We start from the raw sequence: 17519 nt of genomic DNA, 5'->3' as shown, positions 1-17519 counted from the left end.
AGTACTGTCCCTCCTGCAACCAAGTCTCAGTAATGGCTACAATATTATAATTCCACGTGCTGATCCATACCCTTAACTCATCCATCTTTCAACAATATGCCTTGCATTGAAATCTATGCAGCTCAGACCATTTAGTTCTACTATGCACAACCTTTTGATTCCTGATTTTGTACGTAGGCTTAACAACACCTTCTCCACTATCTGCTCTGTCCCAATCTCTTGCAACTCTAGTTTAACCCCCTCCATCCCTATCCGCCTGCAGCACTAGCAAACCTTCCCGGTGGGATATTAATCCCCCTTCAATTTAGTACCAGCATAGCCCTCCAACGCATGATGTCTGTGCCAAATTAAAATTTCTTCCACCTGCACAGGATCCACATCCTTCTATTCCTCACATATTCATGTGTTTACCTAAAAGTATCTTAAAATCACTACTTAACTCTTTTCAACCCAGCAGGAATTTCCAGGCACTTACTAACATCTACGTAAAAACAAACTTGCACTGCACATTTGCCATAAATTTCCCCCTTCACTTTAATAAGTCCTCCAATATTTGATGTTAAATACACATCCTCTCGTATTACCCTTCATGCTGCCTTTGTACTTACCTTGTCCATGAGACATATTCTGTTCTCAAGTTGACCATGATTGCTTAATTGTATATTTGGAATATATTTTCTTTAGGTATATTGGGCTCATGTTGTATATATTAACTCTTTCAACAATTTTCCCTGTACTCTGTGGATGTTTAACATATTCCTCATTCCTTCAGCAGCACTATTATTTAAGCTTAAATCTTAGTTCGTGTGGGAGTTCTCAAAATTAAATGTAATACAATATGGTAAATGCAAGACATTACCTTGTTTAAAGAAATTATGTCTGGTTCATTTTCATTATGAAATCTGGTGTTATTTGCTTCCTTATCAATTATAAAACATGTTGCCAAGATACCTTCCTGAAATCACACGACAAGCTCCCTTCTTTATGACCCAAGCTGCTCTGCTATTTTCAGGTTAAATTTCCCTAATGCACACTTTGCCACTTGTACGTACTACTCAGTTATGAGAGTTTATGAATTCCCTTACTACTTCATTGGAGTCAATAATGCCCACCCACCATCCATCCAAGTGTTTTTTTTATTCTGATTTGATTCTTTTTCTTGTGTACTCACCCAAACTGACTGAAATAGTGTCATAAATAGTTTCACCTCCTCCTCTTTTCTTTATTTCACTAACCTTTTCATCTATCTTTTCTCTGGACTGTTAACTTTCTGCTCACATGGTGTGCTCACTTGGGATAGGCTCCACCAGGGTCATTCTCTGATCTCTCACCAGGTCAGAATGCAGCAGGGTTGCCGCCCACCCTTTCACAAAGTTAATTCAATTCACAATTCTGGGCTACTCCAGTTTCTCTCTATGAATTACCCCTTCGCCAGGTAAAGCTGCACTAATAGCACAAGTGCCAACTCACACGTACTGGATGACTATATTAGCAGAATGCAATCCAGTACCTCCCTTACTGAGAGAGCAATAGACTTGCTTCATAATTACAGCTGGAATGTCACTGAGAGACTGGCTTCAAAGTGAGCTTTAGCCGAAGACCTGTGAAATTCCTCCAACTTGGGCAACGCAAACAAAGAAACAACTGTCTCATAATTTGCAGGTTAATTCTTGAGCTTGCGAAAGTTGATGAGCTTTGCGACTATAACTGCGACACTACTAATGATATCACTGTCTTCAAAGGATAAGAAGAAAATCTCATATTTCTGCTCAAGGTTGCTACCCATTGACCAGCAGGGATGTGGATATACAGTGGCTTGCAAAAGTCTGGGCACCACTGGTCAAAATTTCTGTTACTGTGAATTGCTAAGCGAGTAAAAGATGACCTCATTTCCAAAAGACAAAGTTAAAGATAACACATTTCTTTGATATTTTAAGCAAGATTACCTTTGTATTTCCATCTTTTACAGTTTCAAAATAACAAAAAAGGAAAAGGGCCAGAAGCAAAAGTTTGGGCACCCTGCATGCAGTACTTAGTAACACCCCCTTTGGCAAGTATCACAGCTTGTAAATGCTGTAGCCAGCAAAGAGTCTTTCAATTCTTGTTTGGGGGATTTTCGTCCATTCTTCCTTGCAAAAGGCTTCTAGTTCTGTGAGATTCTTGGGCCATCTTGCATGCACTGCTCTTTTGAGGTCTATCCACAGATTTTTGATGATGTTTAGGTCGGGGGACTGTGAGGGCCATGGCAAAACCTTCAGCTTGCACCTCTTGAGGAAGCCCATTGTGGATTTTGAGGTGTGTTTAGGATTATTATCCTGTTGTAGAAGCCATCATCTTTTCATCTTCAGCTTTTTTATAGATGGTGTGATGTTTGCTTCCAGAATTTGTTGGTATTTAATTGAATTCATTCTTCCCTCTACCAGTAAAATGTTCCCCGTGCTACTGGCTGCAACACAAGCCCAAAGCATGATTGATCCACCCCTGTGTTTACAAGTTGGAGAGGTGTTCGTTTCATGAAATTTTGCACCCTTTTTTCTCCAAACATACCTTTGCTCATTACAGCCAAAAAGTTCTATCTTAACTTCATCAGTCCACAAGACTTGTTTTCAAAATGCATCAGATTGTTTAGATGTTCTTTTGCAAACTTCTGACACTGAATTTTGCGGTGAGGATGCAGGAAAGGTTTTCTTCTGATGATTATTCCATGAAGGTCATATTTGTGCAGGTGTTGCTGCACAGTAGAACAGCGCACCACCATTTCAGAGTCTGCTAAATCTTCCTGAAGGTCTTTTGCAGTCAAATGGGGGCTTTAATTTGCCTTTCCAGCAATCCTATGAGCAGTTCTCTCGGAAAGTTTTCTTGGTCTTCCAGACCTCAACTTGACCTCCACCGTTCCAGTTAACTGCCGTTTCTTAATTACATTACAAACTGAGGAAATGGCTACCTGAAAACGCTTTGCTATCTTCTTATAGCCTTCTCCTGCTTTATGGGCATCATTCATTCTAATTTTCAGAGTGCTAGGCAGTTGCTCAGAGAAGCCCATGACTGCTGATTGTTGGGACAAGGTTTGAGGAGTCAGGATATTTATAAAGCTTTGAAATTTGCATCACCTGGCCTTTCCTAACAATGACTGTGAACAAGCCATAGCCCTAACAAGCTAATTAAGGTCCGAAACCTTGGTAAAAGTTATCTTAGAGCTCAAATCTCTTGGGGTGCCCAAACGTTTGCATGGTGCTCCTTTCCTTTTTTCCACTCTAAAATTGTACAAAACAAAAATGACACACTAATCTTGCTTAAAATGTTGAAAAGAACATTTCATCTTTAACTTTATGACTTTTGGAGATCAGTTCATCTTCTACTCACTTAACTTTCACAGTAACAGAAATTTTGACCAAGGGTGCCCAAACTTTTGCATGCCACTGTGTACGTATGTATGTGTACAAAATGAATTATCACTTAAAGACCCTAATATTATCCTTAGAAGTTAAAGCACTGAGCTGCACCCCAGTGATGGACTATCATCTTCAGAAGGATAACCAGGATCCAAATTTGTAAAAATTTGAAATAATTCGGACATTTCCATAATGTATTTGTAGCTGAGCAACATGACTGTACAATGGTTGCAAGAAGTACGTTCATGGATGGTTGAGATGTGAAATCAACTAATGTTTCCCATCTGTTCAACTGACGCAAGACACTGACCATGACAGCAGAAAATTATTTCAAATTGAAGTCATATGTCTGCCCTGTCAGGAAGCAGCATGTGAAAGCTTGTGGGACCTTCACTGTTACCACAAGTACTCTATGAGATCTAAAACTTAGCAAGCTCCTGTGGCTCAAGGGTAATCATGTTTTTAGTAACTTTGAGTGCCTATATGATCAAACACACGCACACTGTATGTACCATTTCCATCTAATCAAATCCAGATTAGCCCTTGGTAAACCTCCGGAAGTCACAACACAAATACTCTTTACTCTCAGGGTCCAAGTGTCCTGCAGGCACAGAACAGGCAAAACTAAAAAGAATAAAATATGTCATCTCAAAAATGCAGGTACAATATTCACGCAGTAAAATTAAGAATTATACCCACCTATAATTCTGCAGGTTCTAGTTCTGAAGCTGGAAGGTATTTTTCCAAGACATAAACATATATTAATGCTTTACTCAAATCTTCTTCCCTTTTATATACAGCAACACTTCTACTGTACCAAGGTAAGACTCTGCTACCATGGTCTCAATCTGAGGGCCTCCTTTGGTCGGGGTCAATCATGGATGCTGCGTCCTAGCTGTCAAAGTCAATACATAGGATGGGGAGAGCAAGTTGTTGCCCATACAACAGGGTCCCCCTCTCCATGAAGCTGATAAATTCAAAGGAACAGCAAAGAACAATAGCTTGGCATTGGCAGCATTGCAGGAGTTGCCAGTCAACATTGAACTGAACATGGGACTGCCTTAGAGACTCTAGCTCTAGATTTTTCCTCAGGGTTTACTCCTGAAGCCTTCTACATGAGTGGGTATAGACGCTGGCTGCAAAAGTTTGAAATCAAAGTTTTCTTTGTCCCAAACATCTGCCCAAAGCCACTGGATTAAAGAGTCAGTAACCCATCTTTGCCCTTTCTCCTGACAGTAGAAAAGGTTTCACCGGGCTTAGTAGCTAAGCCACACATGAAGGCCAGGAGCTGGACTTGGCTGTCAGAGGCTATTTGAAACACATACCATTGGGAGCATTTAATAGATAGTGGGAGCTTATCCCATTCCCCCCCCCCCCCAACCCACTATAACAACCTTAAGATACACTGGTCACACTTAAAGCAAACTCCAATCACTTCTTTGTAAAGCTCTCTACCCAAACAATTTTACCTTCTTTGCTATCTCAATTTCTTTTGCATTCAGCCAGAAAAATATCTCCACTAGATCAAATATGGTTGCGCATTCACATTCTCAACTACATATAACAAGCACATGGAACTTTTAGAAGTTCTGGTACTATCATTTGTTTATTAATTTTTTAGAAATTGAACATCATTGGACATATTTCTGCCATTGCCTGGTAAGGCAAACTCCCCCCAAGGTGCTCACAACTCATTAGCTATGTATATTTCACCACTTTTTCTCATGCCCAACGTCCCTCCCAAAGCCCAATCCAACCTCAGCTCATCCAAAAGATCAATTTCAGAGCCAGAAATGTTTAATTCAAAGCCAAGTCCCAAATGCATAGCCCCATCACAAGGCATATTACCAATCACCTTCCAATTATCAACCCAAATTTAATCTCATGCCCTCTAAGAACATAAACCATGACACAATCCTGGCTTTTAACACACAACTTTAAATAACCTATTCACAATTTGTACACCCAAAAATACCCAATCCATAACTTATATCCCAATGTCAAGTCTTTAAATATACATACATTCTGGAAGAAAAAAACTATCAAAAATACCGATGCATTTCCCAAACTATTGCTTTGTAGCCAGCAACTCTCAAACCAATCTCCATACTGACTGCTAAGTTCAACAAACAGCAAGAAATTTAGCACATGAAAATTTTCTGGCTATCACCTGAAAATATTTGTAAATAAATACTTACTGGGTAGGTTTGCTTCAAGTTCTGCAACTTCTAATGAAAGAAAAAGAGATACACAAAATTAATATCCAATAAAAATTTAATGACCCAAATAATCTTTTATGGTTAGAGGCACATGATACATGAGCAGCTTATCAAATTCTCTCTGGATCTTAACTCCCAGATTAATTTTCTACCAAATTTCTACTCTTCACCCCTTTTACCAATTTAGATGGACATGTGGATACATAGGCAATGGGAGGATATGGATAATGTTCAACTAGAAGGTATTTATTTTAATACAGTATCATATTTGGTGTAGCCATTATAGGCTGAAGGGCCTGTTCTTGCAATGATCTATGTTCCATATTCTATATTCTATATGTATGAAGCATTTCTGAGTGCCTATCCTTGCTATATTCAGATATCATTCACTGATCAAAGAGGTCAAGCAAGACAGTCATGCGTAATATATACAGTTTGTTTCTGATATAAAGCTCAGTGCAGTATGGACTTTAAGGAGGATAAAGAAAGGCTCATGGGGACTTAGACAGTCAGGAAACAGCAGATGGAATGTAAGGTGGAAAATTGTGAGATCATTCAGTTAGGTAGAAGAATCAAAGCAGCAAGGTATTTTCTTAAATTGTAAGAGATGGAAAGTGTTGTTGATCTAAGTGACCAGAGTCTCCTTGAACACAACTCACCAATTTAACTTGCAAATTCAACAAATAATTCAGAAGGCAAATGTGGTACGTTGGTACTTATTGCAAGCATAAGAATAGAGACATCTTGATATAATTATATATAACCCTCATGAGACAGCATCTGGAATATCATGGACAGATCTGATCTTTCTACACAAGGATTCATTTACTTGTAATAGAGGGAATGCAAAGATTCATCACACATGAAAAATATGCTTCCAGATGAAAGGTTATTGATCTGAAACGTTAACTCTGTTTGTCTTTCCAGACACATGCTACTTAACCTATTGAGCATTCCCAGGATTCTCTATTATCAGAAGACAGTTAGACCCAAAGCATAGCTCTGAAGAACTCCTGAAGCAATGTTACAGAGCTTCGGGTGTATAACCTGAAGCAAGTGCAAGTATCCCAGCAGCATGCCATCACATTGTAAGTCTAGCTAGGCCTCATAAAATGAGCTTAAAACACGGAAGATGAGTCACAAACAAGAGCAAATCTGCAGATGTTGGAAATCTGAGCAACAAATCTGAGCTAGAGGAACTCAACAGGCCAGGCAGCATCTATGGAATAAAGCACATCGACTTCAAATCCTTCAACAGCACGTGAGAAAAAGAGCTGAGGAGTAAATTTGAAAGGTGGGGGTAAGGGAGAGAAACACCAGGTGATAGATGAAAGTTGGAGGGGGAGGGATGAAGCAAAGAGCTAGGAAGTTGATTGATGTAAGAGACAGAAGGCCATGGAAGAAAAAAGGGGGGAGCAGCACCAGAGGGAGGTGATGGGCAGGCAAGGAGATATCTTGAGAGAGGGAAAAGGTGATGGGAAATGGTGAAGGCGGGGAGGGGGAGACATTTCTGGAAGTTTGCAAAATCTATGTTCATGCCATCAGGTTGGAAGCTACCCAAATGGAATATAAGGTGTTCTTTCTCCAAACATCACGACAGTGGAGGAGGCCATGGATAGACATATCAGAATGGGAATGGGAAGTGGAATTAAAATGGGTGGCCACTGGGAGATCCCGCTTGTTCCGGCAGACGGAGCACAGATGCTCGGTGAAGTGGTCTCCCACTCTACATAGGGTCTCACTGATATGTAGGGGGCCACACTGACAGCACTGAACACAGTATATGTAAAGAAGAAGGCAATGGCAAAACACTTAACAAAGAAACATAGAAAACCTACAGCACAATACAGGCCCTTCGGCCCACAAAGTTATGCCAAACATGCCCCTACCTTAGAAATTACTAGGCTTACCCATAGCCCTCGATTTTTCTAACCTCCATGTACCTATCCAGAAATCTCTTAAAAGACCCTATCGTATCCGCCTCCACCACCATTGCCGGCAGCCCTTCTGTAGAAAAGTGTGCCAAAAACAATCATGATCATAGACCATGATCGCCTATGTCATATGACATGGCACATGATGAGGATCATGATACTTACTCAGGTGGACTCTGGGGATAATGATCTGTTACAAAAATATCTGAACACTGTACAGTGAAAGACCAATAGAAATATATGAAATAAATGAAGTATATGGAAAGAAATACAACACTGATCAGGAAAATTATCCTGAGTGCAGCATATAACAGAAAAATCTTCCAAATGCCAGTTTTCCAAATCACTGAAATAGGGAAGACATTGAAATATGATTTCACCAGGAAAACAGAACTCCCTGAAGTACTTTCTGCCACGTAAACTCCAGGTCCGTGATTGATCTATCAAATAGTTGGTGGAACACAATATTCACAGCCAACCTGTAAGAAAGCCGGGCTTTCAAGTCAACTCAACAAATATTTGCCCAAACACTAGAAAACTTAAACATAAAAAAAGCTGAAAACATTCAAAAGATTTAAAATATCATCAATATGAAGTAGAGCTTACATTCACGCAGGTGCTGTCTAGTTTTATGAATATTTCCAGAATTTCTGTTTTTGCTTTCATATACTCCATGTCAGTTGTCATTTTCCATTTTAATGAACACCATTGTGTAATGTAACCTCATCACACTTTGCAAAGGCTGATGGCAAATCCCCTACTAAAGGCCAGATTTGCACACATTATTTTGTATGTAATCCACCTCTTTTTTTTCCACCTCGAATTCTGCATCTCAGATGGTTTCAGACACACATCACAACTGCTTCAAGATTTCTGAACTGACTTTCCATAATGTCTGGTTTAATCTAACAGCCTTAAGCCTAACGGCAGGTGATTATCGCTTGGAAACAATTTATACTTCAAACCCTTTTCACTTCATGACTCAGATACTATCTCTTCATTAGTGGGTTCAGAAGCTGCATCTTCGAACACAACCACCTCGTAAAGGATATTACGCAAACATATCAACTAAACCTCACGTCACTGTTTTCTGCACTCAGTTCCTGGCTCAAATTAACAAATTTATCACAATGATGGAATTAACACTTAGTCACCACATCAATCGTGAATCTCTAGAGGTTACATGCCAAGCTGTGAGTAGAAACTTCTCCCACACCATATCATTTGAATAAACATCATTCACATTTATAAAGAGCAGAGGTTTTATTTGAAGTTTAGTAGTTCTTCAAATGGGAACAGTGATTTTCTGGACATAGCATTCTGCTCCAATTCAGGTATATCAGAATTGCTTTGAAATGATCCACATCACTGGTCAGGTTATTTACTGAATGGTGATTTCCGTATTTGTTAGTATTTTTATTCCGTTTGAGCTCCAGCGCAAATTGATGCCAGCATTCATTTTCAGAACAAAGAGTGACTTACATCAAAATAATACGGGTTACACTGCAGTCAGTCAGGAACAGACAGTGAAATGCATTAGTATTGAATTAATTCTCTGGGATCAATGGATACAGGAAAAGGAAAATCACTAACATTTTTGTTTAAACTAAAAACATTATTGTGTCATTCTCTTTCATTAGGAGTCATGTTTTTACAGCACAATGTAATTTAGTTATCACAATATGAAGTAATTTCATTTCAGACAAATTAAAACATGCCTCTTCAAGTTGATGAGCCCCGCCTGAATCTAGATATGGTTTGCAGAGAAGGATTAAAGAATCTAATGCTTATCAATTTATACCATACACCATCAGACAAATTGGGACTGGGCGAAAAGAAAATACAGATTGAGCTAGCTGGAAGGAAGTCTGATTTCCCATCCTCCCTCCTGACAAACTCCCTACTGTCCATCCAGCACCAAAATAGATGGCAAGGCATGAGGTGAACAGAGATGACAAATAAAGACATTACAAGAAGCATCACAAAGGCTTTGCAATGATGAGAATCAAACATTTTGAAATTCTAGTCAAAATCATTTAAGTAAACTTCCACCAGCATTCAAAATCTGGCTGACACTTTTTGGGCACATTGACAGAAACTTAAATGAATACAACTTGCAGAACTGGTTAAACACATCAGTAAGGTGACAAAATCCCTCATGGGAGGCTCATCCAGTAGATTAAAATGAATGGGATCCACAGTGGCCGGTCATTTGGATTCTGAACTGTCTTGCCCAATGTAAGACAGAGGGTTGCAAACACGAGGAAATCTGCAGATGCTGGAAATTCAAGCAGCACACACACAAAATGCTGGTGGAATGCAGCAGGCCAGGCAGCATCTATAGGAAGAAGTACAGACAACGTTTCAGGCCGAGACCCTTCGTCAGGACTAACTGAAAGAAGAGATAGTAAGAGATTTGAAAGTAGGAGGGGGAGGGGAGATCCGAAATGATAGAAAACTGGGGGGGGGGGGGGGGAATGAAACTAAGAGTTAGAAAGTTGATTGGCAAAAGGGATACATAACTGGAGAGGGAGAGGATCATGGGATGGGAGGCCTGAGGAGAAAGAAAGGGGGAGGGGAGCACCAGAGGAAGATGGAGAGCAGGTAAGGAGTGATTGTGAGAGGGACAGAGAGAGAGAAAAAAGAGAGAAAAGAAAAACAGGGGATAGATAGATAGATAGATAGATAGATAGATAGATAGATAAATAGATTGATTTGGGATGGGGTAAGAAGGGGAGAGGGGCATTAACAGAAGTTAGAGAAATCAATGTTCATGCCATCAGATTGGAGGCTACCCAGACAGAACATAAGGTGTTGTTCCTCCAACCTAAGCGTGGCTTCATCTTGACAGTAAAAGGAGGTCATGGATAGACATATCAGAATGGGAATGGGACGTGGAAATAAAATGTGCGTCCACTGGGAGATCCTGCTTTCTCTGGCGGACAGAGCGTAGGTGTTCAGTGAAACAGTCTCCCAGTCTGCGTCAGATCTCACCAATATATAGAAGGCTGCACCGGGAACACCGGACGCAGAATATCACACTAGCCGACTCACAGGTGAAGTGTCGCCTCATCTGGAAGGACTGTCTGGGGCCCTGAATGGCAGTGAGGGAAGAAGTGTAAGGGCAGGTGTAACACTTGTTCCGCTTACAAGGATAAGTGCCGGCAGGAAGATCGGTGGGAAGGGATGGGGGGGGGGGGGACGAACACACAAGGGAGTCGCGTAGGGAGCGATCCCTGCAGAAAGCAGAAGGGGTGACGGGAATGTGCTTGGTGGTGGGATCCTGCTGGAGGTGGCGGAATTTACGGAGAATTATATATTGGACCTGGAGGCGGTAGGGTGGTAGGTGAGGACAAGGGGAACCCTATCCCGGGTGGGGTGGCGGGAGGATGGGGTGAGAGCAGATATGCGTGAAATGGGAGAGATGCATTTGAGAGCAGAGTTGATAGTGGAGGAAGGGAATCCCCTTTCTTTAAAAACGGAAGACATCTCCTTCATACTGGAATGAAAAGCCTCATCCTGAGAACAGATGTGGCAGAGACGGAGGAATTGCGAGAAGGGGATGGCATTTTTGCAAGAGACAGGGTGGGAAGAGGAATAGTCCAGGTAGCTGTGAGAGTCCGTAAGCTTATAGTAGATATCAGTAGATAACCTGTCTCCAGAGATGGAGACAGAAAGATCAAGAAAGGGGAGGGAGGTGTCGGAAATAGACCAGGTAAATTTGAGGGCAGGGTGAAATTTGGAGGCAAAGTTAATGAAGTCAACGAGCTCACCATGTGTGCAGGAAGCAGCGTCAATGCAGTCTTCAAAGTATCAAAGTAGCAAAGGAAAAGTGGAGGACGGATACCCGTATAGGCTTGGAACATGGACTGTTCCACAAAGCCAACAAAAAGGCAGGCATAGTTGGGACCCATATGGGTGCCCTATGGCTACATCGTTGGTTTGGAGGAAGTGGGAGGAGCCAAAGGAGAAATTATTAAGAGTAAGGACTAATTCCGCTAGACGGAGGAGAGTGGTGGTAGACGGGAACTGGTTAGGTCTGGAATCCAAAAAGAAGCGGAGAGCTTTGTGACCTTCCTGGTGGGGGACGGAGGTATATAGGGACTGGACATCCATGGTGAAAATAAGGCAGTGGGGGCCAGGGAACTTCAAATCATTGAAAAAATTCAAAGACAGAGGATAGTGGTCAATGAGCCAACAGTTGAAGTTTCAAGCCAAGACCCTTCATCAGAACTGAAGGACCCATTCTTGTGCTGTGTTTTTCTATGTTCCAACACTAACAGTACACTACACAAATGGAAGGCATTTGGTCCTTTATATCTGTGCTGGCTTAATGATGGTTAGTAAAAACAAACTTATTTAAATTCTTTACATATTCTGCAAAGCTGCTTCTTCCTCTGATTCAAGGATGCACTCATCTGTACCTCAACCACTGCTGAGATAAAACGCTCCAAGCTCTAAAACACCCTCACTGTCAAAAAATTTCTCACCTACTTACTCAGAGGATATAAATCTTTATTAAAAACAGTCAAGCCAACAGAATACTCTGGAGATTCAGATGCAAACAGCAGAAGGCAGCGGACTGGAAAATGAAGTACTAATGCATGCAGTAGAGTCCCAGAACATTAATGGGATAGTCTGCTTTATTGGTGTTAGCTGACATTTATATTGGCCAGAGGAATGGGAAAATTAACTGCATTCCTGTGAAAGATGTCTTGCAATTTTTAGCATTCATGAGAGGGCACAAAGGGGCCCCAATTTAATACTTCACTCAAAAGTTATTACATCCAACGATCCTGTAGTCCTTCAGTGTTTCACAGAATTAACAGCCAGATTATGAAGTCATGTCAGTAGTGTGGAGATTTAACAAACAGTTTAACTAGGTTAATACTCTTTTCAATATTTTTAGTTACTCTGGCAAACTGTTATTGCACATTCTTGATTTTCTTTGTGAAGGTAAAAGTTGAGTTGCCTTCTTTAGATTTTATGATCTGGATTATGGTATTCCCACAGCGCAGTTAGGTAAGGCATTTCAGAAACTATGAAGGAATGAGACATCTTTCAAAATCAAGTTCACATGCAATTTGGAGGGGAGAGTTTCCCATGCATTTATATTCATTGCCCAGTAAATACTTCAAAAGTTTAAAGGTGGTGTTGAAGAGGCCTTAGCAAGTTGCTGCATTAGTTCTTGGGGTCTTGGCAGCTACAACACTATAAAATGTATTCTGACTTCTGCCCTCTTCCTTACCAGTCCTGATGAAGAGTCTCAGCCTGAAATGTTGATGATTTATTCTCTTCCATTGATGCTGCCTAACTTGAATTCCTCCAGCATTTGGTGTGCTCGGCTCAAGATTTCCAGCATCTGCAGAATCTCATGTTTTTTATCTGTGTTGTTTTCTTTTGTACTGGTCTCTGCTGTTCCTTTGGATTCATTAGCTGGGTGGAGAGGGGGAGCTTGCTACATGGGCAACAGCTTTTTCTCCATATCTTACTGCCCTGACATGTATATAACATAGACAGCTAGGATGCAATATCCATGGTCAACCCTGATCAATGAGAGCTTTATGTTTTCTTTTTAACCATTTTGATGTACTTGTGACTGGCATGATTTATCTGGATGACAAACAAGCAGAAGCATTTCACTGCATCTGAGTACTGTACATGTTCAACACACCAAAAAGCAGATGAGATTGGCATAACTGTTAAAGAATTATGTTAACGTACAGCTAAGTGAGATCATGTAAATAATAGTTTAATTCAGTTAAGGAAACTAACTGAAACAGTGGCTGGTAAATACCCAGATTGTGTAAGTTATCAAAAGACTATGATTATGTGGCAACACACTCTCACAGATGCTCCAGCACAAATTAGCATTCAGAATCGATGGAGAATGGATCCAGAGCTAGTCATTATCACGGGTAAATCTAACCTTCCAGAATCCACTGAAAATCACCTTTGTGGAACTGGCAAGTAAAAACATGCAAGATTTGCAAGTAGGTCTGACTGAATCATGTAACAACACATGTGATACCTTGAAGGCAACTAAACCTCACTTCAAAAAGGGGAACATATGACATCTGGTTTGGTTAAGAAAAATGCGTCATATAGAGGGAACCTGTTACATATCACCCTTCATTGCTTTGCACTTACTTCGCCAACAAACTAAGGTGTACATTTTTGCAAAATCACATTGGGACAACAGTTTAATCTTCAAGATTTTTCAGGGAACATTTGATCACATCTAGAAAGCAATCAACGTCAAGCAAAAATGTGACAATCTGTGAGACTGCTTGTAAAGTTTGCCAGGAGCAGTAAAGATTCTACTGGTTGTTACCAAGAATTATTGAGAGATAAGCAGCACGCAAAACAAAACTCTAGACATCATTTTCTGGAGAAAAAATAATGATGCAACCACAGCCTTCCACTGACAAACCTCAAACAGGCTCCTGAAGCCTTCAAGTGATGAAAGTCGAAGATGTGAATGAGACAGAAGTTGATGAACTTGCATCCCCTGCTTCACTCTCTTTCTGTATATAATACACCAACATAATACTCTGACCAATCAAGCTTATGAAGCACCAACTATCTAATCTTTAAGATAAGATTATTTACTAAGGTCGAAACTGTTCTAATATCAGCAAATAGAAAATCGTTTAAAAACTTGGTAACTATCAAACACTTTCTATTATTCCTTTAGGTAACTTCAGTGATTTCTAAGCACATATATTATTATGGGTGAAAATTTCCCACTATACAACACGACTTTCTAGTCCCCATCACTAATTCAGAGCAAGGACCCCAGTATATTGTTTAAAGACTGTAACAGCGGAGCTTATGGGAACAAGTTCAATATTTCTGGTTTCCACCATTCTTACCAGATTAGTGGGAAGTATTGACAATGTTCAACAAGAAAGGGAAAGCTTAACAAAGGCAAAACCTATGTTAAGCCTTTGAGCTTTGAACTTTAAGCCTTTTATTCATTGACTTCTGAGGTGAATGGCAGATATGAAACTTGAGCTCAACATTACATTGTTGAACTAGACTCGGTGGAGAAACAAATCTGAAAACCTATATAGGGAAAAGCACTAATGCTGTCAGTGTAATTATATGACAGTGTAGTACCAAAAAGAGATTGTAAAAATTAGTTGTTGAAGACTCCAGACCAAACCTGTTAGGAAGAGACTGGCTGATAGAAATTCCCCAGAATTGTAGAAACATTCTTCACATTAAGATGGGTGAGGCTAGAACATCACAGGAGCCCTTTAGTGGTTTCAAACATGAGCTAGGCATTTTGAAGGGCACCCAAACCAATATTTATATTAATTCTGATACTTGGTTCTTAAAGCTAAGATCAATGGCTTATGCCAAAATTGGAAGCAGAAATTGACAGGCTTAGCAGAGAGAAACTAATTGAACATGATTTTCTAATGCATAGTTTTCAAGCTATTAATTGAGACTCATCCCAGTAAAAGAATCACATTCCTAGATGTCTGTACTTTTGCCTGAAAGGCTGCAAGATGTTTCTAATTTTGTACAGAGTCATATACAACAACAGATTCTGTTGGAGAATTTATCTACAAAGTTTTCCATCATCAACACACCACTGAATTTCATCTGAACCTGCTATCTTTCAGACAACCATGGAGGGTTTGCAGCAGGACAATCCCAGGATCATTATTGTACTCAGATAATATCCTGCTTTAATATAATATAATATAATATAATACTCCTGCCCAGGAGTCAAAAGCAACAAACACCTGCAAAATCTGCAAAAAGGCCTATGGTTAAAGAGAGATGTGTGTATTTCCTTGGTGAATGAAGTACAGTACTTCCGACGGCATATGGACACTAAAGAACTACACCCAGATCAAGAGAGAGCGAAATTTATTACCAGTGCTCCTGCTCCAATTAATCTAACTGAGCTCACAATATATCTGGAATTGTTAAATTCGTTTGCCAACATTAGAGTGACAGATCATGTTCACACAATTGAAATATTTACACAGCACATTCAACACAAAAGCAGTAAATTGCAAGAGGTGAAATAACAAGAAGGGACAAAAGGTGTTAATAATGACATGAAAAGAAACTAAAGATCAAATTCAAGGAAGTGTAAAAAGAAAACGCCTAATCAACACCTGAAATTACTGAATAAAAATTCTCACAACACACACAAAATGCTGAAGTAACACAGCAGGCCAGGCAGCATCAATGGAAAAGAGTACAGTCGACGTTTCGGACCAAGACCCTTCGGCAGGACTGGAGGAAAAAAAGCTGAGAAGAAGATTTAAAAGGTGGGGGGAGGGGAAAGAGAATCACAAGGTGATGGGTGAAACCTGAAGGGGGAGGGATGAAGTAAAGAGCTGGGAAGTTAATTGGTGAAAGAGATACATGGCTGGAGAAGGGGAAGTCTGATAGAAGAGGACAGAAGGCCATGGAGAAAAGAAAACGGGGGAAGAAACACCAGAGAGAGGCGATGAACGGGCAAGGAGATAAGGTGAGAGAGGGAAAAGGGGATGGGGAATAGTGAAGTGGGTTGGCATTACCTGAAGCTCGAGAAATCGATGTTCATGCCATCAGATTAGATGCTACCCAGACGGAATACAAGGTGTTGTTCCTCCGATTTAAGTGTGGCCTCCTAATGACAGTGGAGGACGACAAGGATAGACATATCTGGATTGGAATGGGAAGTGGAATTAAAATGGGTGGCCACTGGGAGATCCCGCTTTTTCTGGCAGACTAGGTTTAGGTGATCCTCCCTCCTTTTCTTTCTTCCATGGCCTCCAGCATTTTGTGTGTGCTGTTTGGATTTCCAGTATCTGCAGATTTTCTCTTGTTTGTGAACGAAAATTCTCATTTAATTTGGTGAAATTTCTCATTTAAATGTTGGAAATTCTAATTATCTGAACTCTGTTGAGCCAAGATGATTGTAATATGCGTAAACAGAACATAAGGTGCTGTTCTTCAAGCTTATGTTGAGATTTGCTATAGTTGTGTAGGAGCTATAGAAGAGGGAGGGATAGGGAGGGATTAGGTGGAAAGTTGAAATGGCAAGCACCTGAAAGCATGGCATAATGCTTACACACTGAACACAAGGTTTTTTTGCAAAGTATTTGATCTCTATAATGGAAAAGTGATTAAACTAGGAGTAGCAAATATAATCAATGAAATCAAAGTGATATAACTGAATTAATACTTTATCCAGAAAATGTGTATGGGGCTCTGGGCAGACAGAGGAGGAGATAAGTGGGCAATAGAGTAGTATAGTAAGACAGTTTGGGGAGGGGCACTGGCATCGATAGGAAGAGGTACCAACCTTCTCTGGACGCATGTTGTGTCTGATGACATCATCATGTTGAATGGATTGAAAATGCTGGGGTTTAATTTGCTAGATCTGTAAGTTGATAGGTGGGCGTGTGTGTGGGGGGTGGGGAAGGACTATCCAGTTCTCAGATTGAATACAGAAGAGTGGGATATGGAATCGATACAAATGGCCTATCAAATTCAGTCCTTTTCTTCATCTTAAAATCCATTTATCGCTCACCTCTCCTGACTCTAATGAAAAGTTATCAAGCCAAAACACCTCTCTCTCCAGGTTCTGACGCACCTGCTGAGTATTTCCGAGGTTTTCTGCTCCAGACTGCCGGTATCCAATTAAATAAAGACTAGTCACTATAGCATATGTCATGAACACAGGCTTGATCCTATTACATAGCACTTCCTGAACACAATATAATATTTACACACCATGACCTAAGCGTGGTCTGAACACCTTTCCAAACACAGGCTGGACTCCTTACTACAACATAACTTAAACACAGATTGGATGTTTTGTTTTGCACTGTAGGATTGGAATACAAAGTATGACGTGAATACCTTTATGCAGCATGACATGAGCACCAACTATGCATCTTTACACAGAATACTCAAAGAATCATTCACACATTCAACACACCAAAAAGCAGCTGCCATAG

At 40.3% G+C, this 17519-nt stretch overlaps 1 protein-coding gene across 2 annotated transcripts in view; it reads right to left on the bottom strand.

The window, feature by feature from the left end:
- Positions 1-17519, bottom strand: part of ube2f (ubiquitin-conjugating enzyme E2F (putative)) — a 176748-nt gene that overhangs the window by 98348 nt on the left and 60881 nt on the right. For both annotated transcript variants that reach the window (XM_073046678.1, XM_073046677.1), the window contains exon 4: positions 5591-5620. In XM_073046678.1, the coding sequence (XP_072902779.1) occupies positions 5591-5620 (30 nt within the window). The remainder of the gene's footprint in view (positions 1-5590; positions 5621-17519) is intronic.

This window comes from Hemitrygon akajei, chromosome 5 (genome assembly GCF_048418815.1).
Source record: "Hemitrygon akajei chromosome 5, sHemAka1.3, whole genome shotgun sequence".
NCBI classification, from domain to species: domain Eukaryota; kingdom Metazoa; phylum Chordata; class Chondrichthyes; order Myliobatiformes; family Dasyatidae; genus Hemitrygon; species Hemitrygon akajei.
The sequence above is the reverse complement of the archived record's forward strand: the minus strand, read 5'-3'. Positions and strand labels throughout refer to the sequence as shown.